The sequence below is a fragment of the Amborella trichopoda genome, chromosome 4 (assembly GCF_054954075.1).
Source record: "Amborella trichopoda isolate Santa Cruz 75 chromosome 4, AtrichopodaSantaCruz75HAP2 v2.0, whole genome shotgun sequence".
In the NCBI taxonomy this organism is placed as follows: Eukaryota; Viridiplantae; Streptophyta; class Magnoliopsida; order Amborellales; family Amborellaceae; genus Amborella; species Amborella trichopoda.
The window spans coordinates 4,294,150-4,320,199 of NC_142339.1; the positions used below are offsets into that span (position 1 = coordinate 4,294,150).

Below are 26,050 nucleotides of genomic sequence, written 5' to 3' on the forward strand. Positions count from 1 at the left end.
CCTATTTCCAAAAGTTGAAATCCATTTTTTTTCTCATGTCCATGCATCTTATTGTCGAGATGATTAATTTGATGATATTTGGGCATCAAAACAATCTCTTCTAGTGAAATTTTTGAATTGGGCTTTAATTTAATTGTTTAGAGCATCAGCTCCATATAAATTTTTTCCTTTTAAGTATTAGCCGACATATCTATTCGGTGCAGTTTCCCTTCAAAAATCTATTTTAGAGATAGAGTTTGAATTCAATATTTACAAGTTGAAAATCTTGACCACTGTAATAAAAAATATGAATAAAAAATTAAATTAAATCTCAAGAATATTCTACATTAAAAAAATTCAAGACCATTAACTTTAATTCTTGGCAAAGCATCGAATATGCACACATTTTTAGAAAAAATACAAAGCAACCATTTATTTTTGGTACATAAGAGTCACAAATACGCTTGTGCATCATATTTCAAATCAAGTGATTATAAAAGTATTATTGACTAGATTCAAGATTCAAAAAACAATTTTTCGAACTTTGTGACACACCCCAAGCCATCTAATTTGATATCTAATGGGCAAAAATAATTGTGACCTATTTGTAACAAATACAAATGGTATCATGGTATACAATCCCTACCATTTTTTCCACAAAATCATGAAATATAAAGGCAAAATGCATTTAAAATAACTTATGATACATTTGATATCGTAAATCTATAAAAAAATTGAGGTGGCTCTATGCGTTTGGAGATGCATAATATTCATGCATGAATATGAAATGGGATTGTATGCAATGAGACCATTTCCCATCGTTAAAAGGTGATCATAATTACTTATGCCATTGCCCTTTTGTAAAGAGAAAATTTATATAGAGCCGAGGCTCTAAACAATCAAATTTAAGTCTACCTCAAAAATTTCACTAGAAGAGGTTGTTTTGATGCCCAAATATCTTCAAATTGATCATCTCAACATCAAGATACATGGACATGACAAAAAAATAGATTTCGAGTTTTTGGGAAGAATGTATTTTTTAACGCATTTTTTTATCGTCAATTTTCAAGATTTTCAATTTTTCATAGATCTGTTGATCGACACTATGTTTGAAGATTTAAACTTTATAAATAAAGATAAAAATATACTATAAGGCTATCACAAAGATTTCGGGTATTGAAACCACATTTCTTGACACTATTTGAAGGTAGGCACTAATTTGATTGTTTAGAGCCTAGGTTCTATACAAACCGCACCCTTTGTAAAAGGTGGTCACATTAATTCTAACCATTGCATGTGAAATTGGGTGGTTGCAATTATTCCATGACCAAATTCAAACCTCAAATTTTTTTTCGAACTCTGAGACACATTCAAGCTGCCAAATTTCACATTGATGGTTGTAAGTAATTGTGACCACCTAATATTAAAGGTAAATGGTCTCATTGTATACAATCCCATTACTTATAACCATCACATGTAAAATATGATAGCTTTGGGGTATCACAAAAGTTCAAGAAAGTTTCTTTTGTACTTTGAGTTTGGTCAATGAAATAAATGCTGCCACACAATTTCACATCCAATGGCGATTAATCGTGATCACCCTATACAAGGTAAATTGTCTCATTATATACTTTCCTATATGAAATTACGTTATTTTTCACTACCATGAAAGAGCAATTAATAATAAACTAATCATCGATTTTAAGTAGGATCAGACATTTGAACCACTATGAGAATGGTCCTAGTAAAATTCCATTAAATACTTTTATGGATTTGCATTGCATTAAACTTTTTCAAAGTATGGCCAGAATAACTGGTTATATTTTTTCATTTAAGCTCCCAAGTCCAAACTCTTGGAGTGTGATTGTTGGTTATGTAGTGGCATCAATTATTAGAAAGGCATTCTAAGTGGTGGTTGCTGGCTTTAAATGCTGGTCCCTCATGGATCCTAATCTACGTGCAAGACCATGATGTATGTGCAAAATATGAGAATAGGAAATCATGCAAACTCTCTTGCCTCTTTTACTTTCTCACCCTCCCATTCTTCTTCGACCCTTTTCTTCCCCGTATTTCCTTGTTTTTGTCTGTTTGTTAGCTAGAGCTTATCGGATCGGGCTTAACGGTTTACACTATTCCATAAGTTCATGGACTGACAAGATCTTTTTCATATATATATATATATATATATATATATATATATATATATAATCTTGTAGGCCTATGTATGTATTCTTACAGTAAACGTCCAACAGTCCAGATTGAATCTGAACCGATCTGACGGTCACGACTTTATTTCGTGTTTGAATTTTATTTTATTTTGTTTGAGAGAGAGAGAGCCAGTTTTCATTCCTCTTGCATTATACTCTTATCAGTTCAGGGGAAGTGGGGGGAGGGCCCCCTTCTCTCTTCCCTCTCTTTCCCCTCGCCTTTTCTTTCCACCTCTTTCGGCCCAGCCTTTTTCTGCTTCTTTCTTTTCGTCCATGACCGATTCCCCAGCTTGCGACCTTTCTTCTTCATCCCAGACACTCAACTCTCTAAGAAAAGTTAACACCGAAGATGAGGTTGCCTGTAACAGGTCAGGCACCCTACTGAGGAAGCTTATGGTGCCTAAAGAGTTTTCTTGTGTACTTCGTTGTCTCCTATATTTTGCTGCGCTAGGTAGATGCCTAAAGATGGGGAGCGGCTTGCATGAGCCCTATCGCGGAGGTCAGAGCCTTCTTTTTGAGGCCTTGATCTCCTTAAGTATAGTATGATCAGTGTTTGTAAAATCGAACCGGAACAGTTAAGCGAACATAGGCCTGGAAAATCAGCCGATTCAATCGTTCTCACTTGGCAAGTTCCGGGTAGTCAAAAAAGTGTTCAGAAAATAAGAAAGATACAAAAAAAAATCTATTAAAATATGAAAATCATATAAAGAATGATTAAAACAAAACACATTCAAATGAAGTTGAAAGTTAATGAAAAATGGATTTTAATGAATCCATTTTTGAATTAAAGTGAGTATTAATGACCAAAACAATTTTTAATCTTTACCATAATGTAAAGAATATTAAAAAATGCATTACAAACCAAATTCTTTATTTTTTAGAATTTATATAATTTTTTTATTTTTTTTAAATACCGATCCAAAATAATTTTTAATCTTTACCATAATGTAAATAATATTAACAAATACATTATAAACCAAATTCCTAATTTTTGGGAGTTTATATAATTTTTTTGAATTTTTTTAAAAAAATACCGGTCGATCACCAAAACCGCCCAAAACCAGAACCGTCCAGTGACCAATTTTTAGAAAACCCTAAAAGCAATCCACAGAAAACAAGAAAAAAGAAACAAATACAGAAGAAAGAAACAACCGACCACAACGCAGAGATATACGTGGTTCGGTAACATGCCTATATCCATGGGAGATGAGAGCTACTTTATTGGCAATGGAAAATAACGTTACAATAGCTCTCTTCCTCACACGTCTATGTTCTCTCTAATTATAAGGAAAACTGTTTTTTCGCTTAACCCTAAAAAGAACTCCCATTGCTACAATATATATAGAATACCATACAAATTACTAAAATACCTCCAAAATCATCTCTTTAACTCCACTTTTGATAGATATTTTTCCTCATAATACAAGACATTAATCATCAACACAGTTCCGATCTAACCAAATGGTTAGCGGTTAGATCGCCACAATTTTTCGAACCGTGAGTATGATACATAAGCGTGGTGGGTTAAGTTCATTTGTCGGTGATTCTTGGTTTCCTTCTATGCTTGCTCTTTTGCCTCGGCCTCGAAAAGACCTTTTCAAAGTGTGCCCTAATTTGATTGTTTTAAGGCCTTTCCAAAATATACTACATGGGTGGGTAGAGAGCTAAGAAATTCAACCATTTGTTCGAAATTCCACGTGAGAGAGCTAAGAAATTCAACCATTGTTCGAAATTCCACGTGAGAGAAATAAATGTAAGAGCTCACGTGAACCTGGGTAATTATGCCTTTTGCCTATAAAGTGTAAATGCAGTAAATTAACAATTACTTGCCATGCATTGTGCCTCCATGCATACTACCTCTATCCACAACAATGCATTGTGCCCCTTCAAAAAAAAAAAAAAAAAACTTGCAATGCATACTCCCTCTATCCACAACAATGCATTATGCCCCTACAAATAAAATAAAATAAAATAAAATAAAAGGAAAAAGAAGAAGAAGAAAAAGAAAAAGAGAAAGAAACTTGCCATGCATACTCCCTGTATCCACAACAAGTTGGCATGTACATGTTGATGCAACTATCATGATTTAACAACTTCTTTCCCGGCACTTCTTGTGATTACACCTCTTTTTCTCTCTCCCACCCCCTCTCATGCATGCAGGCAACCCCTTTTTATTCTGTCATTTCTCAGGGCATATCCATTTGTCTTCCATCTCGAAAAATTGTTTCACGCAGGCTGGACTGCATTTTTACATATGCAGTCCAGAAAGTGTAAAGCATCCATTTTAAAGATAAATGTAAGTAGGTGTTCCATCTAAAAATAATGGAAACTAACGATCCAATATTTTCTTATTGAAATTATTATTTTTAATTTTTAAAATTTATTTATTTTTTCATATTCATGATCTCCATGTTGGAGATTACATATCTTTAAAAATTAAGTCTTAAAATCCATCTAAAAAATAGATTGATTAAGAAGCCTGCATTTCTACATATGCGTGCTTGACCGCATAGAAACTGGTCCTTCAGCTCTCTCTCTCTTTGATGTGTTAATGGTGGAATGGATGGCAAAAGAATATGGTAGGACACCTGTGCCCCACCCCCATTTCCTCCCCTCTTTCCCTGGCCCTCTCTCTTGGGTCCAGATCCAACCCCCCTTTATCTTTCTCTTAAAAGGGAGCCAGATTCAGATCCGGACCCCTTTGTCTCTTTCGCTATGTAAAAAGGGGTATGATAGGGCCACTTCTTCATCTCCCTCTCTCTAAACGGGGGCTAGATCGGCCTCTTCATCTCTCTCTCCAGATCTAAGGATCAGGTCTCTAGTTCAAAACCTCGTTCTTGCCATTCTATGCTATAAGTCTTTTTAAGTGCTCAGAAAATTGATTCAGCCAAGGTACTCAGGCCCTGGCCGAGGTAAGTCCAACTAACTTACCTGAGTCCAACTCATTTTTTTAAAAAAAAAAATAAAACACCAAAAAATGGTGTAAAAAATTGTATATTATAGTGATATTCAAACCCTGACGGGGTTGAAATTTCTACATTAGGACTACCTGAAAAAGCATTATAGCACATCTGGCTTAAATTTGAGGTATTAATATAACTAAACTAAAAAAATATGTTGTACAACCTACTTGACAAAACTCACCCTGAGTTACTCGGCCTAGTCTGAATGGCACTAATAAGGAAAAAAAATTAATATAGAATTTTACAAGAAGGAAAAGGTTTAAAAGTTTACTCTAAAATTGGTGTTTAAACTCACCGCGAATTGACACTAGTAAGGCTACGGAATTATTGTTTAATGGCTTTAATATATCCATACAATAGCTACAAATCATAATCCTATATTGTGCCATCTTTACATATCGATTTTTTTTACTACTTTTTTTGAACCAAATCCGAAATATTCACGATACTATAACTTCTTTATTTTTTGGTGATATGTATTTTTTACCTGATTTTTTAAAATAAAACATATTTATTACCAATGTTTTGGTCTATTGATATTTTATTATTCCCGAACAAAATATTTGCTATAATGAATTACATTGATAATGAAAGGGAATTTAAAATTGTTTCTTTAATTTGAATTGGTCTAAATAAATAACCTGTATTACATGGAATGAGAAAAAGGAATTGCTAGATGATTATCCGTGGTTATGAGAGCCAGTAACATGAAACTAGGGTTGTTCTTCATTATTTGGCAATTCTGAGTTCCCAACGTTAACAACCAGAGTTGTTTTTTTAATTTGGATCAAGCCACTTAAGTGCATCGAATTACCAAAAATCTGAGCCTAGAAGGATGGAAAAAGTTTATTTAAGGTTGACACCTTCAAATGTAGAATTAAGGTGCACATATAAAATCTTTTGAAAATGTTATTTTGATATTGGAAAGACATCTAATTGATCATCTCAACATCGAGATGTACAAATGCATTCAGAAAAAAAGAGATTCAAGTCTTTAAAATAGTACATATTGCAAAACATTAACTGGACAATCTATTTTTAAAATTTTCATGTCTTTATAGATCTGTTTGATTTAAACCATTTTGGAGTTTAAAATTTTATAATTAGAAATAAAAATACATTCTTACACTATCCTAAAAAATTTCGACACCAAAATTGTATCTCTTGAAAAAATTTAGAGATACAACTTAATTTGATTATTTAAAGTTGCAACCTTATGCAAAATGCAAACCACACCCTAGAAGTATACAAAACAAAAGTTGATAGATAATAGGGGTACGGAGAGAAAAAAGAAGAACGACCCACTCGTCGCATTTTTCTTTTATTTGCCTACAATGGAAAAAGAGTAAGACAAGCATATGACCTGCTGGACTAGAAACTAAACTCTTTTGGTTTTCATAAGTAAAGCCTGATAAATTATAAGGTTTTCATAAGTAAAGCCTACGGTTTTTGATAAAATATCAGTTTGCACCTAAAGAAAATTGCAGTTCCAATGTTAGAAATATTTATCACAGCATATGAAATTTGAAGATCTAAAAATTTTGTAGATCTGGCAGTTTTTGTAAACACTTAACAATACACATTCAAGGTGATGTAATAGACGATGAATTAATTTTGGGCTTGAAGTCTATCTTTCAGATCCATAATTGGTAACAAAGAGATTATCATTTTGAAAAATTTCAGCACCAAAACTACAGTTTTTAGTGAGGCTCTGAAGCGTATTGTATAATTTTTTCATTTTAGAAGAAACATGCTTTTATCATTTATAAAGTGTGGACCGACAAACCCTTTGTCAAAATTTTAGATCGAAAAAATAATGGGGAGTACTTGTACACTATAAAGGTTATCACTCTTTAGCAATTTTAATTTGTTTTAACCAAAAATAAAAAAAAAACGACTAAAACAATAATTTAAGGATGAGGTTAGTATGAATCAAACATACATGAGTTCGTACTTTCAAAATCAATCTGAGGTCAATTCATGATCCAAAATACTACAAATTGGTCATCTCAATTTTCACGATCATGAATTTGAAAAATAAAATGAACAAACAAATTTAGGCATGAAATAGTCACAAAAACTCCATTTCACCTCTTCCAAGATCATCAGATTATATCATCAAATCTGCACTATTATTGGAGCCCCAAATTCAACCGATTTTTTAGTGCCAAATGAATTTGCAAAGATTTGATGTGTTTTGAGTCCTCAAGTCCGTCCCTTAACAAACTAGAGCAGATGTATACATCCATGAATCCTCAGGTACACCAGAATCTTGTCTATAATTCAGTATTCCACATAACCTCTTTGATTACATCTCTTTTCCTTTTAGTCTTCTCTGATAATTGGAGATTTCCCACCACACCTTTGATCGGTGTATACTGAATCATTGGTCTAGGAGACAATACAAGAGTATTTCAAAAGAAACAAGATAAGGAGAATGAATTGCCAACGTATAAAATCTGAACCATCCATTGAATTGCCTTTACTCCAAGGTTTAGTGCAACCATACAAATTCAACCAAGAAAAATCTCTATTCACGTTATTATTAGAATTATTTCCCCTCCATCAATTTTCTTCTCGCATCACATACAGATGAAAGACTGGGCTGTGACATTCTCGCCCACATGAGAAAACTGAAAACACAATCCACCATTCCCCTTCTCTCTCTAAATTTACAGCATTAAACCTGTAACATCATCCTTGACACCCATTTTCAAGCCCCTTCTCTCATCTACCCACTCTTTCTACCCTGAATAGACCTTATCAACATATGCAGGCCAACCTACTCTCATCTTCATATTAGAATATGTACGCATGATTGTCATAACTTTGATTTTCCTGTACCCTTTGTTGCGAAAGCTTGAAAGCTTTTTGAATGGGGCGAAGATATCCATCAAGCTTTAGTGGGCAGCAAAGAGCCCAATGCATTAATTGTGGGTCAGATTCTGGCAAGTTCTATATCAGATTCCGGCTGGTGGATAGTTTTGTTCTGATCAGGGGGAGGAGGGGGGAGCAGGAGCCTAAGCCTTTGATTAAAACGCTTGATTCTTCGTAGTCTCTCTTCCTTCAATCTGGCAAAACACCAAACATAGAGAAGTTAAAAAGTGTGGACAGAAAAGGATATTGTAACCTGATGGAATATGGAAACAATATATTCATAGGGAAATGAACTGTCTATTGGCATGGAAATGTACATCCTCCCTCTCCATCATGGTCCACCATTTCAATGGACCATTTGAAAGGAATACAATTTTTCCATAGACAAATGAACATTTTCCTTGAAAGTAGGCAAATGAACATTTCAAACCATACCTTATACGAACCCTTTTAGCATGCTTTATGTGTTGCATAAGTAGATCACGTGCATTTAAATGCTCTGCTGAATCCTCTTCCTGAACAAAAAAAAAAAGCAAAAGTAAATCTCAAAAAATGCATGCATTCACATGTTGCTATGCAAGCATGAAATTGGTGCATAGGAAATGTTCAACTGAGCAGCAATCCCAATTGAAGGGTCACTTACCCATCCAAGAAAAAGCATTCTACAGTCCTTCACAATTTTTTGACAAGTATATGCTATTATCCAAAAGATTATAAAAATCTGTGGTCAATTGAGACTTCATGTCCGTTCAGATGATGGATGGTGATAGGGGGCAGAACTCACCCCTTGGAGTCAAGTCCTGTTTTGGACACTCTCCATCACTGCCCATCATTTCAATGGATTAAGATGAACCAATGACCATGGTTTTTCTGTAGCTCATAGGATGAGGTACAGTTTTCCCATAAGTGCAAGCCAAAATTTCCAAACGACTTCAAAATTTATACCCTTGCTTCCCCAACTAACAGTAGTTAAGGACACAAAAGGGGGAAATCGCTTAGATGATTCGTAAGTTACTAAAGAAACTGACCTCATTATTGCTCGAAGTTTCATCATCTTCAACCTCACCACTTTTACTTTTCAACACGCTGCAGTCAGCAAGAGCTGCAGGCCCAGGAAGAGTGCGTATATTTACATTTTCCCCCAGATGGTGCTGTGAGAATCAAGTGGGTGATGATCAGAAGCAATAGACATAAAATCAGAAAGCATACAATTATATGGGAATAGTAATCCAGTGGACTGTAGTATGCTCATAGTCCACTGAGGTCAAGAAACGACGGCAATGGAGAGACCTAGAGCCCCACCAAAATTAGAACATAGCTGTTGGGACCGGAAGCAGGTGCAAGAGCCACAGGGGAGCCTGGGATCAACACATGGTTGGGAGCGCCTGGGAGCATTGTTTTGGTAACAGGCCTAAGAACAGCTTGATATATTAAAAAAAAGTATTTTGGATTGCTTGGTGAATACTTTCATTATTTTATTTTTTAAAGCGGTTTAAAAATTGAGTAATATGTAATCCACTTGTCAGCATTATTTACACACACACACCCAATGAAGAGTCTATTATATGAAAGTCCCATAAAAATAAACCATGATAAGAACTAACTTAGAAGTCGTTGGAGTCCCTAACAGGATGAGACAGGGTGATTCACTACAGTGAGAACCACCAGGTTCTGGACAACCTTGGTAATTTCCCTTTTGGGACTATCCGGGACTAGGGAGTCCCCACAGGTCCCAGCAGACTTGGGCAATTCCAAATCAGTTCTCCAGTTTTCGGCCGCTTTGACAAAACATATGACCATTTAAATAGAAAACAAAAATTGTCTACAAGGAGCCCTTGACTGAAAATTTGACAAAAAGCAAAAAAAAAAAATCACAAAATCAAAGACATCAGGTTCAAATTTTAAAAACTTTTGAAACGTCTCCTAGGATTGAGATCCATTTAGAGCATGATCGTGCTCCAAATTCAGTGGGGTCGCAATCCCCTTCCAAAGCAATCAAGATCCCTTCTAGTCAGGGATCAAGCTCCTTTGATGGGAGGAGCAAGCTCCAGGATTGTCAGGGTTGGATTCCAAAAGGGGATTGTCACCCCTCAACCTAGCTCCCACATCTATGGAACAGAATATGACCTCATCGTGGGTCTCACTCTCTCCATCACCATCCATTGATTGATTGGAAGATGATGACCTAATGAATTGGTGTTTTCCTTTGTCTATTGAATTATGGGATTCTGTAAAAATATAGCATGATGCACAACAGACTGGTTGAGAAGAGAATAACCAACATAGTGCAGTAAAAGCATATAAAATAATGGATACTAACAATCAGAGACACCAACACCAGCAACTATAATCAAAATTCGTAATCCAACCCTTCTAGATGAGGGGTCATGCTTTATCGTTAAGCCTTTTCTTTTTTGGTTTATGGGATCCTTCCCAATGTTAAACAGTGAAAAGAAATACAGAAAGGCTACATAGAATCACAACATATGAAACTAAAAGAGACCACCAGATGAGCCACTAACGAATTCCGACAAATGAAGGTAAAGGAAGGGGCGTACTTGGTTCTCTTGAAGCATGCCATTCCGCACCCATGAACGACAGAGAGCATATAGAGAATTGAACCCACCATCAGCTATTCTCACCTGAAAGGACAATTTGTTAGAAGCTATTAAACATGGTGATAAAGTTATTTTGCGTTGTTTAGTCATGGCATTTCAGAAAGAAGAAACCGATTTTAAATATGTACAAGCACGATGTAATTATGTCCCTTTGGAGGAAATGGAACGTCACATGTATACAAATTTTACTTTACATCATTCTCATAGTACTCTGCATACAGAAGTGCAAATTGCAGTCCGTACACTAGAATAAATTGCCTGTCCTGATTATAAAATATGCACATTTATGCTGAAGACTCTCAAAATCAACAGCTTATATAGTTTTGGAAACCATGCAATACGCACCATGAAAAGTGATATATTGAAGCACGGATAGCAAGCTTGCTGAAAATTGGAATTCTAGCCAACTTAGAATGTTGACTGAATTTTCAAAATCCATTATTTTTGTACATAGACGTCACTTATACAAAAGATATGAAAATGATGTGCAAATTAAGGTACATTACAATCAGCATAAATCATTATTAGAATATATATAACCAAGGGAATCGGAGAATAGTCTCTAACCATATGTATTCACAAAGTGGTAAAATGTGTGTACTTTTGCCATTTGTAATATCTGATATCAATTTAAAAAAAAAACGCTGGGTAGCACCTAGGCAGCCGGGAGCATCCTGGTCGTGCAGCTCCTAGGCTGTCGTTTAGATTTCTGGGCGGCCCAAGTTTTTTTTAAGTTTTTCAAGATTTCAGAGAGAAATGTGATTTGTTTTCAAGTTTTTCTCACATTAAAAAGGTAAAAAAAGGGGTTAAGGTCACATGGGAAACTAAAACCCATCCACTTTCCCCCTTATTTAGGGGGGGGGAGGACAAAAATGCCCCTCCACGAGGGCCATTTTCCCCCCTGGCCCACATAGGCACTAGGCTGGCCACTTTTTGAAACAATATTTGATGTGTTCTTCGCAGTGTTTCAAAAAGCGCTAGGCGGGTCCTAGGGGGATTGAGGGGTCCAAGCCGCCCAATGCCTAGGTGCGCTCTCAGGCAGGTGCCCAGAACCTAGGCGGCCCAGTTGAATCCAAATAAGGATTCTGCAGTCCAGTTGAATCCAAATAAGGATTCTGCAATTATTTGAGTATCAAACTATCTGTTATATTCAAATTATACTACATACTAGTATTTAGCACACATTCCATAAGCATAACCATAATCCATGAGTCGGTTCATACTCCATAATCCATATCCAATTAAAACTTAAAATATGTCAACCAACCAAATTATAAAACTATGAAAGTAATACTTGAAGACTCAAAAGAATCTTCAATAGTTCAAATGTTCAATACACAATACTTCAATCAAAGACTCAAAATTCAAACTTCAAAGTAACAAAGTTTAATAATTATTCAACAATCAACATTCATTCATCATCAAAAAATCTTGGGTCAGCTGCATTGGCATCATATTCATCGAAGTCGACAGAGTCGTCACCCTCCTCGACATATTGCAACTCGTCTTCCTCCGTCTCTTGTAAATCTGCCTCTTCTTCCTTCTCTTCCTCCACCCTTGTTCTCTGTGCAGAAGCTCTAGTGGCCCTAGGAGGGTCAGCTGATGTCCCTGAAGCATCCATGACCATGTCCCATGTCACTCTTTCATACCCCTGGACCTCATCATCATCAACTAACCACTCCATAGCATTGTCCATATTTTTTTATCTGATGAGGTCTCTATTATCTCTCTTAGCAAATCTGTCCTTCAAAAATCGATTATACTTGACATAGACAAGGTCATTTAGCTTCTTTGATTCAAGCATGTTCCTTTTCTTTGTATGAACTTAACAAAATAAAATGAAAGTGAACTAATTAAAATCGAATATCTATAGTTCATGTATTATTTATAAAATTATACAAATTACCTTAATGGCCTTACCCCTTCAAAAGTACTCCAATTGCCCTCACAACCGGATGAAGAAGTGATTAGGTTTAAGATCTGAATGGCCAACTTCTGTAAATTTGGAAAACTACGCCCATGTTGGCTCCACCAATGGGCTGCAAAGAAATTAAAAAAAATCATAAATAAATAATAGAAATACTTGATTACTTGAACAGTTGAACTTGATGAAAATGAACTTAAGAATATTATTAATATAATAATATTTAATACCTGGATTAATTTTTGTCCTTTGCCTCATCGCCATTGGACTCCCAAAAGACTTTAATGAGCACTTGTAATTTATCAGCTCATCAACGTATATGATGTCCTGCATATCAAGATCATGGACTAGCACCTCTACATACTTATTAAATCCATCCATAATTGTGTCATTTGTTTGTATATCCTTGTCAATATAAAACAAAACTGGGTTAAAAAAATAACTAGCTGCATGCAATGGCCGATGTAGTTGCTTATCCCACTTATCATCAATAATCTCCCAAACAGGCTTGTAGCTGGTTTTTTCATCATTGAAATTTTGGGCTATCTCTCTTTTACATTCTCCATAGCATCATGTATATAGCCCATAGACAGCTTGTCACTATCAACCATACGAAGGACTTTGATAAGAGGAAAAAATACCTTAAGAGTGTCCTTCACCCCTCGCTAAAAAACCTTAGAAAGTATAATAGCTCTCACTTTCTTCCCAACTTGAGCCTTAGACCACTTGCATGCTCTCCACTCATCCGAGGTAAACATTTGCCTCAACTGCACTCTCCTCGAATGTATGCTATCTAGGCATAAGTATCAGGTCGCAAATCTCTTGATCCCAAGTCTCACAATCTCTTTCTTCTTTGTAAAGGTATGCATCATGCTGAGGTGATATGGTGGCTATAAATGAAATTCGTAACATACTTGGCCTTCTTCACTGCACCTGATATCTTGGTTAAACCGTCAAGAGCCTCAAGCATGAGGTTTATACAATGTGCTGCACATGGTGTCCAAAAGATTCTAGGATAAGCTATGCGCAACAAATTAGATGTAAAAGCATTGGGAGCAGCATTGTCTGTTACAACCTGTACAACAAGATGCTCCCCAACCTCCTTGATTCCCTTCTCTATCACTTCAAATATGTAATGGGCATCATGGATATGATTAGAGGCATCAATAGACCTCAAGAAAACAGTCCCTACTGAACAATTCACAATTGACTTCTTCTCTTCCTATCACTCCAAGGATCAGTCATAAGAGAAACCTCATACTGAGCATATGCATCTTTCTTAAGTTCTACAGCTTCCTTCGTGGCATTCACTGCCTTTTCAATGGTGGTTTGCTTTTTTGTTTTCTCTTCAAGGTTAGGCCGAGGTAAGAAGCTATCCATAAGGCCTCTAACCAGAGGCTTCTTACTCCTAAAACCAAAAGCAATTACAACTCCCTTCCCCTTCCCCCTAATAATGGATTGCTCAACCTCTTGACATCCCTCCCCAATCCTTTCCTCATCACTATCATCATCACCAAAATTGCCTCGAACCTCAAACCTAATCTCTGCTGTAGAGGAAAATCTCTCATCTTTTTTCATTTTCACCAAGTTCATAAAATTCTTTATTTCCTCTTTAACATCATCAGGAGTCTTTTTATATGGGGCAAATACCGGCAAGATGTTTCTTAAACCGGTTTATGCCCCCTTTTGTATCATTTTCGCAAAAATTGCATCTTGTGCAATTTTTATCATTAGAATTTGGGTTATAAGCGTATTTCCAACCGGGATCACCATGCCTATTAGATCCTGAAGAAGACATCTAAAAAATAATGCAAATTACTAAAAGCTAAAGTAATAAAAAAAATAACTTACTTTGAGTAACTGAGTTTGATTGCTCAATCTTCAAACTTTCACCTCAAAGATGTTTCTAAATGCTCAAAATCTTCTAAAACACCCCCTAATAACTTTGCAATACATCAACAAGTAAATAGACTACCAATGGGTGATGTTTTGATCAATTTTGGTTAACTTTGAGTAACCCTTCGATTTTGAAAAATTCACCACAATCTAATTTTTTGTGGTTTTCTCTCTTTAAATTTGGCTCAAACAAGGTTTAAGTTTCAAATGAACCTAAAACCCTAAATTTTAGGCTTTAGAAAAAGGAAAAATGACAAAACTTGCCCCCTCCGAAATGGATTTCCGCCCTTGGGCAGGACGCAGGCCCTGTGCGATCGCTAGACTGGTTCTGTAACTCCTAGGTGGCCGTCCAAGGATGAACCGCCCTTGGCCGCCTAGGCCTGGGAGATGCGCGGCCGCCTAAGCGCTAGGCGGTCCGCTTTTTAAAACTCTGATTCTTTCATGTATAGATAAATGCTATAATCTCAAACTTCATAATTTACCAAATCATTTTTCTACAAAGGTTAATATCCGGACATGATAGATCATGTAATGCAGTGTCCAAAAGTTTAGTATGTGGATAATGCCTAGATGGGTAAGAGAGTTGGAGTAAGCAAGGTGTAGACTTCCCAATGCACAAAAACCTAATACATATCTAACCAAATCAGAAAGGTTTCAAGTCAAAATATAAATCAGACAGAAGATAAGGGAAACTAATTTACTTCAGGGAAACACAATATCGAATGAGCTTTCCCACCAGATTCACCAATGTGAAAATAAAAAACTGTTAAACTAATCAAAAGACGTCACTGTACAGGCCTATGGAATTTAAAATTTCCAAACCATTAGACAAAATCCCCCTTCAGTGTCACAGGATCTTATGTACAGTAGCATTTGACAAATAAGCATGTGATAATTGATTGAATTTTAGATCTGTAGCTGCAAGCTAGTAAATATATATGAGAACCACTTGCTCAAACATCAAAAATTTTATATCCATCATAAAACAAACATCAGTAGAATATCTAAAGTAAGAGCCACGTATACAAATCCACACAGAATGAGACGAACAATATGATTTAAAGATCACCGGTGCAAAACCAGAATACTTACTTTTCGATCATTTATTGTTGCAGCAACAGAATTGTCAGCATATTTTTCCCTACAAAAAGAGTTTAAAAAATCAGAATCACGCCCATAACCCGCAGATCAATAGGAAGAGAAGCATCTTCTTTCCAAAGTGGCAAACAAACATAATGATGGAAAGAAAACAAGAAACCAAAGAATGTCTCAAGTCATCATACCTCTTAAAATCACAAGTAGAAGGTGAGGAAGAGAACAAGGGAATCTGCAGCAACAAATTAAAACATAGTGAGAGATTAAAATGAGTATGTTAACAAAAAGCAATTGTGAGAGAGGACTTCAATAGTCATTTGAAATGTGTCATGTATGACATGAAAATATTTCATCAGCAAAAAGCACAGGAAATCAACAGAAAGTGGCCAGGAGTAAACAACCCAATAAAACAAAGCAGAACAGAGAGCCAACAAGAAGCCAAGACCCAAGGAAATGTGGTTTGATAAACCGCAAATCAACCATCAAAATATTCAATGGATGGGACAAGCAAAAGTGACGCAGAAATAGTCCAGGGAGGACCCAATGGAGACTTGAAGCTACGTAATCAAAAGAAGGGGGGCTCATCAAAACCGAAGGGGCCAATGCTGCCTAGAAATTCAAGGCCCTCATAAAGACAAGCCCTCGATTGTTTCCATAACTAAAAATAATAAACTAAATAACATAATGTCAATTTAAACCAGTAACCACAAGCCCGGAATTGGGCATCGACTCACCAGGATCCCAAGCTGAGTTTCAATGAAATAAAACAGATGGTTGGGGAATTGGTGACCCTCACCTGAATTTCGGTGTTTTTCATCCAGACCTGCTAACCAGCTGGGTCCAAGTCACTCAGGTGAGTCGCGACTGAGTGAATGATATTTAATAACAGATTAAATTTACTACATATTGGATATATCAGTGTTCAAAACCTCAAACTCAGTGACCTACTTGATAAGTGAAATGGTGAACTCAGAAGAATTTGAAGAAACTAAAATGACTATTTATAAGCATCACAACTAAACATAGAAAACTGTATATAACAATATACATTGATACACCCTGGGTTTTTATTTGTAAAGCTCGCCTGCTAGAAAAGTCTAGTTGAATCGGGCAAGTTTTTGAGCTTTTGTTCACTGATGTATATCACAGACATTATGTGTGAGTATGCATGACACTAAAAGATGTGTATCAGATATGGGCATATATCCATAATTCCATGCAAAAATACAACATTGATCAAGATTCATAAGAGCATCCAAGTATCAAAACAAGATGTAAGCACGTACAAACACATATACAAGAATCAAGACCAAAACAGCATAAATATCCCATTCAATTCAAATATAGAAATTATAGAGAAATATATGGAAGAATTTTATTCCATTTAGAAAGTGACATATAGGACAATAATAAAAATTGCACATGAGACCAAGTTAGGCAAACCAAACGGTTATTTTAAAATTATAAACACAAACAACAAAAAAAAAAAGCACAAAACTAAAAAAAACAAAAAACAAAAACGAAGACTAATGTGCGCTTCTTGAAGGCCGTATCTTCTATTCAAGGCTCCTCTCAACATTAGCAACTCCAGTATCAAAAATTCTAAGCCGTCACAATAGCTTCTTGATAGGTTCAAGGGCCCACGATGTAGGTAATTTCTGATTATCGAGAATTACTACCATAGTATACAAAATGTCCCTATTATTGCAAATACCATAGTAGTAAATATGATTTCTTGCTATTCATGAAGCATCATTTGTTTCAGAGGATAATGACAAAAACACCACATGTTTCACCCAAAACACTCTTTATTACGAGATTAGTAATTATGAAATAAGAAGGATATCCCGTAAAACACAAATTACAAAAGACAACAAGCTTCAGGACTTATTTTAACATTTCTTGAAGCTTAAAAGTGTTGCTTCTTTTACATCTATTATTTTACTGAATGTGAGACTCAATCCCACAACGAGAGGTTGAAAATTGGTATGCGATGCTCCAAGACTACAGAACCCAATCCATTTGAAGATGCCACTTATTTCACCCAAAGCACTCTTCATTTACAAATTGACTAAATATGCAATAACAACATCCCCAACAATATCCCTCCAGACAAATACCTAACTTGTACAATCACAGTTGCTGCACAATAAACTGAGGGTGAAAATTAAATGACTATACTTGAGCGATTTTATGTGAACCTTCATTAAACCCAAGAACTTTCAAATTCAACCTAATTTCCCACGCAATAAGGGACCCTGCTTTCAGTAAATGAAAATGACCCATTGCTCACTGGTTACAACTGTCAATACCCAGGTTGTGGGACATAAAACTTCAAGAGACATCCTCTTCATTTATGGGACATTTACCTAGAATTTGCTATATCCAATCCGTCCTTGCTTTGTTTTATGGTGTCTGATAGAAATTCTTCACTGATATATGCACAACAGGCTCATAGCTGACTGGGATTCCATCTGAGGTTTGTTACAAAATTGAAGTTATATCAAGTGTTTCCTTTCTTTTTGTATTTTTATTGAAGCCAATGCATTTTTTATATTTAATGCATTTTTTATATTTTTTAAGCTAATAATATTAGTGGAATAAACAAAACCATTCCATGAGGAGTTGTCCTGGTTGCTCTGAGAGTTTGCTACATTTTTGTAAAGCAACTGATGCATAGAGTTGATTGTTCCATGAAGGAATCTATTTACTGTTCTCAAGTATCAGCATATTAACCACCATCAGAATTGGATTATTTTAGCTACTACTGAATTTTATTAAATTTCATGACAAAATCAATTTTACTTTTTTGTAGCAATAATTGAATTTCTCATCAATTTTATTTTTTATTTTTTATTTTTATATTTTGTCCTAATAGACAGAGAGAGTGTTTCAGTGTATGTCGTGTCACTATCTCGTGTCACTATCTCCACAAAACAATGGCATGGGCTGAGGACTAGTATCTCAAATAATAAGAACGCCTAGGTCATCCAAACACCAGTAATCTAAAACACAATACGCACTAAAATACTAAAATTAACAAAACGACGGCCCTTTCTTTCCTCAGTGAAAGAAACAGAACCAGAGTGAATCATAACAAGAAATGTGGTAAGGTTTCAATCCAAATGTCACACTGCATAGGATAGCTCAAGTAAGTCAAACCCAAAGCACAGGGGAAAAAAAAAAGATTAACCAAAAAATACCAGGCTTTCTTTTTTTCTCACTAAGAAAATGCAGCTAGAGCTACCAATGCATAAAAAATACGAATATACATCAAAAGAAGACTATTCATATTCATCACAAAATCAAACAAAAATTTCATCATAAAAATAGATGCAAACTTGACAATCCACACAAAACCAAATAACAATTGTAATAAATGTACCGAAAATCGACATGGCCAAGGTACTCGGACCTTTGCCAAGGCGAGTTACTCGAGCAAGTCCAAGTAACTCGCCTGAGTCAAGCACAAGTTTAAAAAATAAAAATAAAGATAAAAAAATTAGTTTATATTGTCAAACCTCACATGTTATAACATAAAAAATCAAAGGGCATGTAGTCAAACCTTTTTTACCCATCTCTAACTCTAGCAGCAAATAAACATCAAGAAAAGCAAAAAAGAAGTAAAAGAACTAGAATTGTACCCTGTAATAACAGCTGTTTTAGCATAAAGAGGTTACAATCACCCACAACCGTAGGATGTATGATTGGACAGCTTGGGTGTGTCACAAAGTTCAAAATTTTTGTTTTGGACTTCAACGAGACATTGCTGCATGACTTTATATCCAATGACCAACTATAGCCTCCTTGCACTAGAGATAAATGGTCATCCAACGACCAACTATAGCCTCTTTGTACCAGAGATAAATGGTAATGTACTTCTCTAGAAGAATTTGAAGAACAAAACGGTGGCTCTTATCTAGTGTATCAAATAGCGTTAGGCAGGTCCTAGGCAACCTGGGGGATCTAGGCCGCCCAACACCTAGGTGGGCGCCCAAAACCTGGGCAGCTACCCAGTTGAAAAAAAGTAAAAAACATACCAAGTTACCAATATATCATATTCTAAGTTGAAAAGAAAAAAAAAAAAAGATGTCAAGAAGAGAATTTTGATAATCCATATTGTTAAAAAAGTAAATTGTAAGACCATACAAATGTAGGGTATAAAAGTCAACACTCAACACAACAGAAATATACAGAAATTTAGAAAATATATAGTCTAACAAAAGTCAACGCTCATGACTCAACAGTCAACAGACTCAACACTCAACACCAAGAGGCAAACATCTTCAGTCGTCGTCATCATCATCATCATCAGAGGGAATATCATTAGGGCAAGCTTCATCATATGCATCAGAGTCGAGGCCATCATCATCAGAGTCATCTTCCTCTTCAATATAACGCTCATCCTCCTCTGTTTCTTCTGAATCTACATCTTCCTCCTCCTCTTCTTCTGCCTTCCTATTACTAGTATGTGCAGTCTGTGCAGATGAGGTCCTAAGAGTCTTGGCTGCTCTACCCTTTTCTTTGTGCTTCTCTGAACTCAAATATTGTATAATTTCCTCCTTAATAGCCTCAAAAATATTTTTACATGGGCCAACATCACCCTTAATACCAGTAAGGTGTTTTTTAAATCAGTAAATGCCCCCATTAGTATCTTTTATACAATAATTATATTTAATACGATTTTTATCACTTGGATTCGAGTTATAACCTACGTCCAACCCGGATCACCACTCCGATTAGAACCTGGATAATATACTTCCATAGAACAAGGCTTATTTTCATCTTTTTTTTGTTCTTCAAAATTCAGAAAATGTCTAATCTCATCCCGAACTGCTTCAAGAACCTTGGTAAAAGAAGAAACATTACCTCTAACACTAGCAAGGTGTTTTTTGAATCGGCTAATACCCCCATTGGTATCTTTTTCACAAAAACTACGTCTTATACAATTTTTATCATTTGGTTTTGGGTTGTACCATACTTCCAACCCGAATCACTTCTTCTAGAAGAAGCAGAAATAGAAATTGATCTATGACAAGGATTTTGTTCTTGTTTTTGTTTACATAACTTATAAATTGCTTAATCTCCTCTCTGATAGCTTCAAGAACATTTTTACAAGGGGCAACATCCCCTTTTATACCAGTAAGATGTTTCTTAAACCGGTTTATGCCTCCTTTTGTAATTTTTTTACAAAAATTGCATCTAACTCAATTTTTATCATTTGGATTCGGGTTGTATCTATATTTCCAACCAGAATCTCCAATCCGACTAACTCCTGAAGAAAACATCTCAAAATAAAAAAAGCAATCTAAAAAATGCACTTACTTTGGTTGCTAGAACTCCAAACTTTGAGAAACACTTCGATGATTTAATCCAAAGAAATGTAGTTTTTTGGAGGTTTCTTTGTTTCTAAAAGGGGTTATTGTGGGTTTAGGTTTCAAATGAACTTAACCCATAATTCTAAACTTTTATATCTTTAAAAAACGAAAAAAAAAAAAAAAAGTACTTTCCGCCTCTAGGCAGGGTGCAGGCCCTGGGCAGCCAGCTGCCTAAGCGAGTTCCATATCTGCCTAAACGGCCACCGAGGGACCACCGCCTAGTTTGGCTGCCTAGGCTTGGGCGATAAGCCCAAGCCGTCTGGACTGCTTAGGCGGCCGCCTAGGAGCTGGGCAGTCTGTTTTTTTGTACAATGGTGATACAATGTTTTATTGATTTTAGATTTGGTAAAATTTAGGTTTTAGTTGATTTTTAGGGTTATTTTTGTATATTTTTTTGTTAGAGCTTTGAAGTGGTATAAAGGATATTTAATTTGAAATTTAGGTTACTTGTTTTGTTTTATGGAAGCTTATCATGTAGTTAGGAACATGGGATTCATAGTAGGAGTTATCTTTTAGATAGAAAGAGAAATAGGAAGATATGGGAGGAGGCAGTGAGTGAAGATAAGGAGGGAGCCATGTTGATATTTCCTAAATCTAAGGAGATATTATTTCATAGAGATTTTAGGGAGGTTTACTGGAGAAGGAAAGAGGGATAGAGATAGGAAAAAACGTGGTTGGGATTGAGGTGAGAAAAAAATAGAAAAAGTAGGTAGAAAAGAAAGAGCGATTTGTGGGTTTGTTTTATTTTATTTATTATTTCATTAGTTGTATTTAAAGGAAAATACGCCCTCTTTGTAAAGAGAGACTCTTGGTAATTGAGTAAAGAGTTTGACCTTCTTTTATTTTATTTGGTTATTATTTACTCCCTGCATCAATTAGCCATAACTGAACCAGGCTGTGCTCCTCCAACACCAAAGGCAGAAATATGAGCCCTGAAATGTGGCTGCAGAGAACATGGCCAATGCTCTGAAAACCACGTTTCCTTTCTCAGATGAACCCCTATCCAATCTTGGAAGAACCATATAAAGGACTTGACCTGGTATTGGAGAGACTGATATAGGTGGGTTTCTAGGGTTATTTATTACAAAAATCAAATATCAATTTCATGCAAAGATAGATACAAACTTCACAATTCACACAAAATTAAAGACTAACTGTATAAGAAAACCAAATAACAACTCCAATTCCATAACAAAAAGTAAATAAGAATTTCATACAAAAAATAAAAAGAAAATAAGCCAACCCCCCCAAAACTCCACCAAAATAAAAAAACGAAGCGTATCACAAAATGTAAGAGCAACTCAAAAACCATACCAAGATCAAGATTGAGAATCTCATATACATTAGAGAAAGAAATTTCACTCCAAAAAACCATGCCAAAATCAAATAATTCCACCACAGTAGAAAACATTAATCCCTTCAAGAACTAACCTTTGGTCCAGAAACTGATGAGGTCCTCAACTGACCCCCCAAACCCACACCAACCAATCTAGGACCCAGGGCATGAGGCACTGTTGAGCCAGGCTGAGCTCCTCCAACCCCAAAGGGAGGAGTATAAGCCCTAATAGGCGGTTGCAGAGCCATGGCCGACGGCCTGAAGACCACGCCTCCTTGCTCGGAGGCGGCCTTGAGTGACCTTGGAAGAACCCTATAGGGCTTGGGCTGGTATTGAAGAGAATGAGATGGGTGGGTTTCTAGTGTTTTTGGTGAGAGAGCTCTGGTTAATGAAGACTGCAGAGAATGAGGAGGAGGACGAATGGGGTTTGGAGATTGAGGAGCCGTAGATCTAGGATGACGGTTAGGGCTTGAGATGGTAGTGGGACTAGGGTTGGGGTTTGAAATGGGGGAGGGGTTAGGGTTTGGAATGGAGGTGGAAGAATTAGGGCTAGGGTTTGGGGGTTTCAGTGGTAGAGGAGGCTTCACCTGATCAGAGGAAGAAGAAGAAGGCATGGCATCTGATGATGAAAATTACTTCTTTTTTCTCTCTCTCTCTCTCTTTTGGCCAATTGTTTTTTCTTTTTGTTTGCGGCTTTATATGGGTGGTAGCGGCCTGTTTTGAATATGACTTTGTTTCTTAGGTATATTTCGAAATTGTTCCTCACCTGCCTTTTGCATACTTTCATTTTTTTCTTTTATCTTTGCGGTGAGTTATGTGGATGAATTTTTTTAAAGAATTTTGGGTGAAAAGATGAAGACAAAAAAAGCTTTTTCTTTTCTTGCTTTTTGTTGTGGGATTTGTGGTTGGAGAACAAGGAAAAGTTAAGTTAAGAAAATACTTTTTTTTTCACAGGAAACGATTTTAACTTAGAAAAATTTTCCATGATACAAATGATGAACAAATAAACTTAATTTATTTGTTGAAAAATTTAGTGATTAATGTCCTCTAGAATTTTTTTAAAATTATATTTTTTTTCTTCAGTGGTTTTTATTCTATAAGCTATAACGAATTATTTGAGGTTGAAAATTTTGATGGATATAAAATGTAATGAATAATGTCCCGTATGATTTTTTTGTAAATTATATTTTGTTTCTTTAGTGGTTTTTATTCTATAAACTATAATGAATTATTTAAAGTTGAAAAAAGGAATTTGCTTTAATTTTCTCAATTTTGACATGAATAAGATTTGAAAACTTTGTTTTCAAATGTGTTTTTAGCATATTAGTGATGGTTTTGAGCCTAACTTAGATCAAATAAATCGCCACTTTTGCTTTTCATTTAAATTTTCTCAGTAGTTTGTAAATTGTACCAAATTTCAACTAGTGACTTGATGGGGGTCAGGTTATATTCGTAATTACGAAAATATCAGGGGCGATTTCGCGAGTGTTGACCATTGGACGTTGAGCTGCGAACACTTTTGAAGGGTCAGGGGTATTTTGGGAATTTTGGGGAATTTTAAAATCAACGGGCGCCAAAATAGTTACGGAGAAAACCGCGGGAAGGGCGGGTTTTACAAACGATAAAAAAAATAATTTACGTTTTTAATTTTCTTGAGATTCAAAATTTTGAGTGCCGAAGTGGCGGCCCCACGTGTGCATCTGACCGTTAGCTCCAAGGAAGAAGAGCACCAACCAGAAATTTCGCTTAAATTATATAAATATATAAAAACTGACCAACCCAATGTCCCATATAAGCCAGCCTACGAGACCTTAGACGCATGAGTGCATTTTTGCTTTTTAACTCAAAAGATGGTGTTGATTTAGTTATGAGAAGTAAATCAACATCACCGAAGAAAGGCACAAAACATATCATGCTTATATATATAAATTTATTTATTCTTTATATTTCAATATCTTGATTCGATAATCTAGAAAATTGAGAGATTGAAGAAGATGTCACATACAGAATTAGAGTTAGGTGGGCAAAGTAGATATTTACCCTAGATTTTTATGTGATTGTTACATACCAATGAAGCTGAAAGACAAGGCATTTGTGAGACTAGTTTTGCTCTATAGGACAGAATATTGGGTGGACAAAAAATAATATACCTATAGAATGAGTGTAGCGGAGATGATGATGTTAAGATGGATGATTAGCAAACAAGAAAGAATAGAATTCAAAATGAATTCATTCGGGATAATTTAGGTGCGGCACCAATAGGCGATAAAATGAAATAAATTAGACTTAGGTAGCTTAGCCATGTGTGGCGCCGATCAAATACAACACTTGTTACGAGGTGCGAGTTAGTTCAAGTATAATGACTAAAAAAGGCAAGAGTAGGGTAAAAAAACACATGTTTAAAAGTAGTCCGAAAAGATATGGTGACTTATGGTCTCACTAAGGGTCTAGCTTTTGATAGAGCAGAAAGGCGAGCCAAGATTCGTACAACCAACCTCAATTAATTGGGAAAGGGCTATGATGATGATAATGATTTATGATCATGACGGTCAATATTATCGACATTCGAAATTTTTTTATCCTAAATTTATCTCTGCGACGGATTTGAGAGGGGACACATATAAACTGATTTGCCAACTGATGCACCCAACCCTACACTATACCTCCATTTTCAAAAATTAGATTTTAGGTCCAAAATTTCACAGGACAATAATTTGAACCTTCATGATTATGAATCTAAAATTTAAGTATGCAAATAATTTATTTAAATTGAACTAAAATAAACATGAAAATAATTCATTTAAATTGAACTAAAATAAACATTCAAATGATTTATTTAAATTGAATTAAAATAATTATACCAACATGATCTGAAGACGAAGCTTAAAATCCTCTTCTTTTTTTTAAAATTCATGATCGCGGTGGTAAATTATCGGCGTTTTAAATTTTAGGTATTATAAAAAAGGGTATGGGACTAAAAAGTCTAAAATTGACCAACAACTAAGATGGTCTTGTAGTTTATTCATGAATTCACAAACACGTGCTTTTCTAGGGTTGTTTTTTAAAGGTTGGGGGTTGGTTATTGTTTTGTGGCGTTTTTACAATAAACAAATATGACCCTTACACATGGATAGCAAAGGTTACCAAACATTACTTATGTTTACTCATGAATGGGACGAGTACATAACACAATTGTTCATTAATAAACAGTCCATCCAAAGGAACCATTAGTTTTGACCTTCAGTAACTCCTGTTTACTTTAATTAAAGAACTAATCAACCAAGGGGAAATAAGATTTTTATTTGTTCTGACTAAATGTGGTTGAGGAATGGAGCGGAGCAAACACATTTCAAAAGTATTCATCAAGAGTAAGTTAATTACTATTAAGAGAAATTTACTAACGTAAGAGATGAATTATTTAACATTCTACCCATTTGTAACAGTTCCATCTCATGACCACACATTTTTTATCTCATTTTCCATTCGAAACAAGGAACAATTTATCTCCACCATTCATCACCCAGAACTGTGGGTGGATGCTAAACGCAATATTCAAGCAATAAGATAGTAGGAGGATACTGCCCATATATATATTTTTTATCCATTTTTTCATATAGTCGGGTAGTTAGTTTTTTTAATATGCTAGTGAGAATGAAAACCCCAATGTGGTAACTAGAATGTGGGGGCGCTCCCACCACCACCCCAACCTTTATCCCACTGCCCATGGTATTCAAAGCAGGTTGGGTTAAGGGCAAATGGAGCCAAACCCGAGTCTAA

The 26,050-nt window shown here is 35.6% G+C and overlaps 1 protein-coding gene across 8 annotated transcripts; it reads right to left on the bottom strand.

Moving 5' to 3' along the window:
- Nucleotides 1-7,591: 7,591 nt before the first annotated feature.
- On the bottom strand, nucleotides 7,592-23,077 carry LOC18439304 (uncharacterized). Of its 8 annotated transcripts, none has more exons than XR_016053854.1 (9): nucleotides 22,369-23,077; nucleotides 15,748-15,791; nucleotides 15,557-15,605; nucleotides 12,799-12,895; nucleotides 12,551-12,683; nucleotides 10,585-10,668; nucleotides 9,055-9,177; nucleotides 8,462-8,541; nucleotides 7,592-8,220 (listed from the first exon to the last, which is right to left on the bottom strand). XR_016053854.1 is itself a non-coding variant. In XM_088864426.1 (9 exons), exons 1-9 carry the CDS (start codon nucleotides 22,885-22,887, stop codon nucleotides 8,088-8,090), a joined length of 1,248 nt encoding a protein of 415 aa, XP_088720552.1. In that variant the 5' UTR covers nucleotides 22,888-23,077; the 3' UTR covers nucleotides 7,592-8,087. The 8 variants fall into 8 exon arrangements, 5 of the variants coding, with proteins under 5 accessions (XP_088720552.1, XP_006849536.2, XP_088720553.1 ...); XM_088864426.1 differs by having other exon boundaries at nucleotides 12,565-12,683; XR_016053855.1 differs by lacking the exon at nucleotides 12,799-12,895 and having other exon boundaries at nucleotides 12,565-12,683.
- Nucleotides 23,078-26,050: the final 2,973 nt, after the last annotated feature.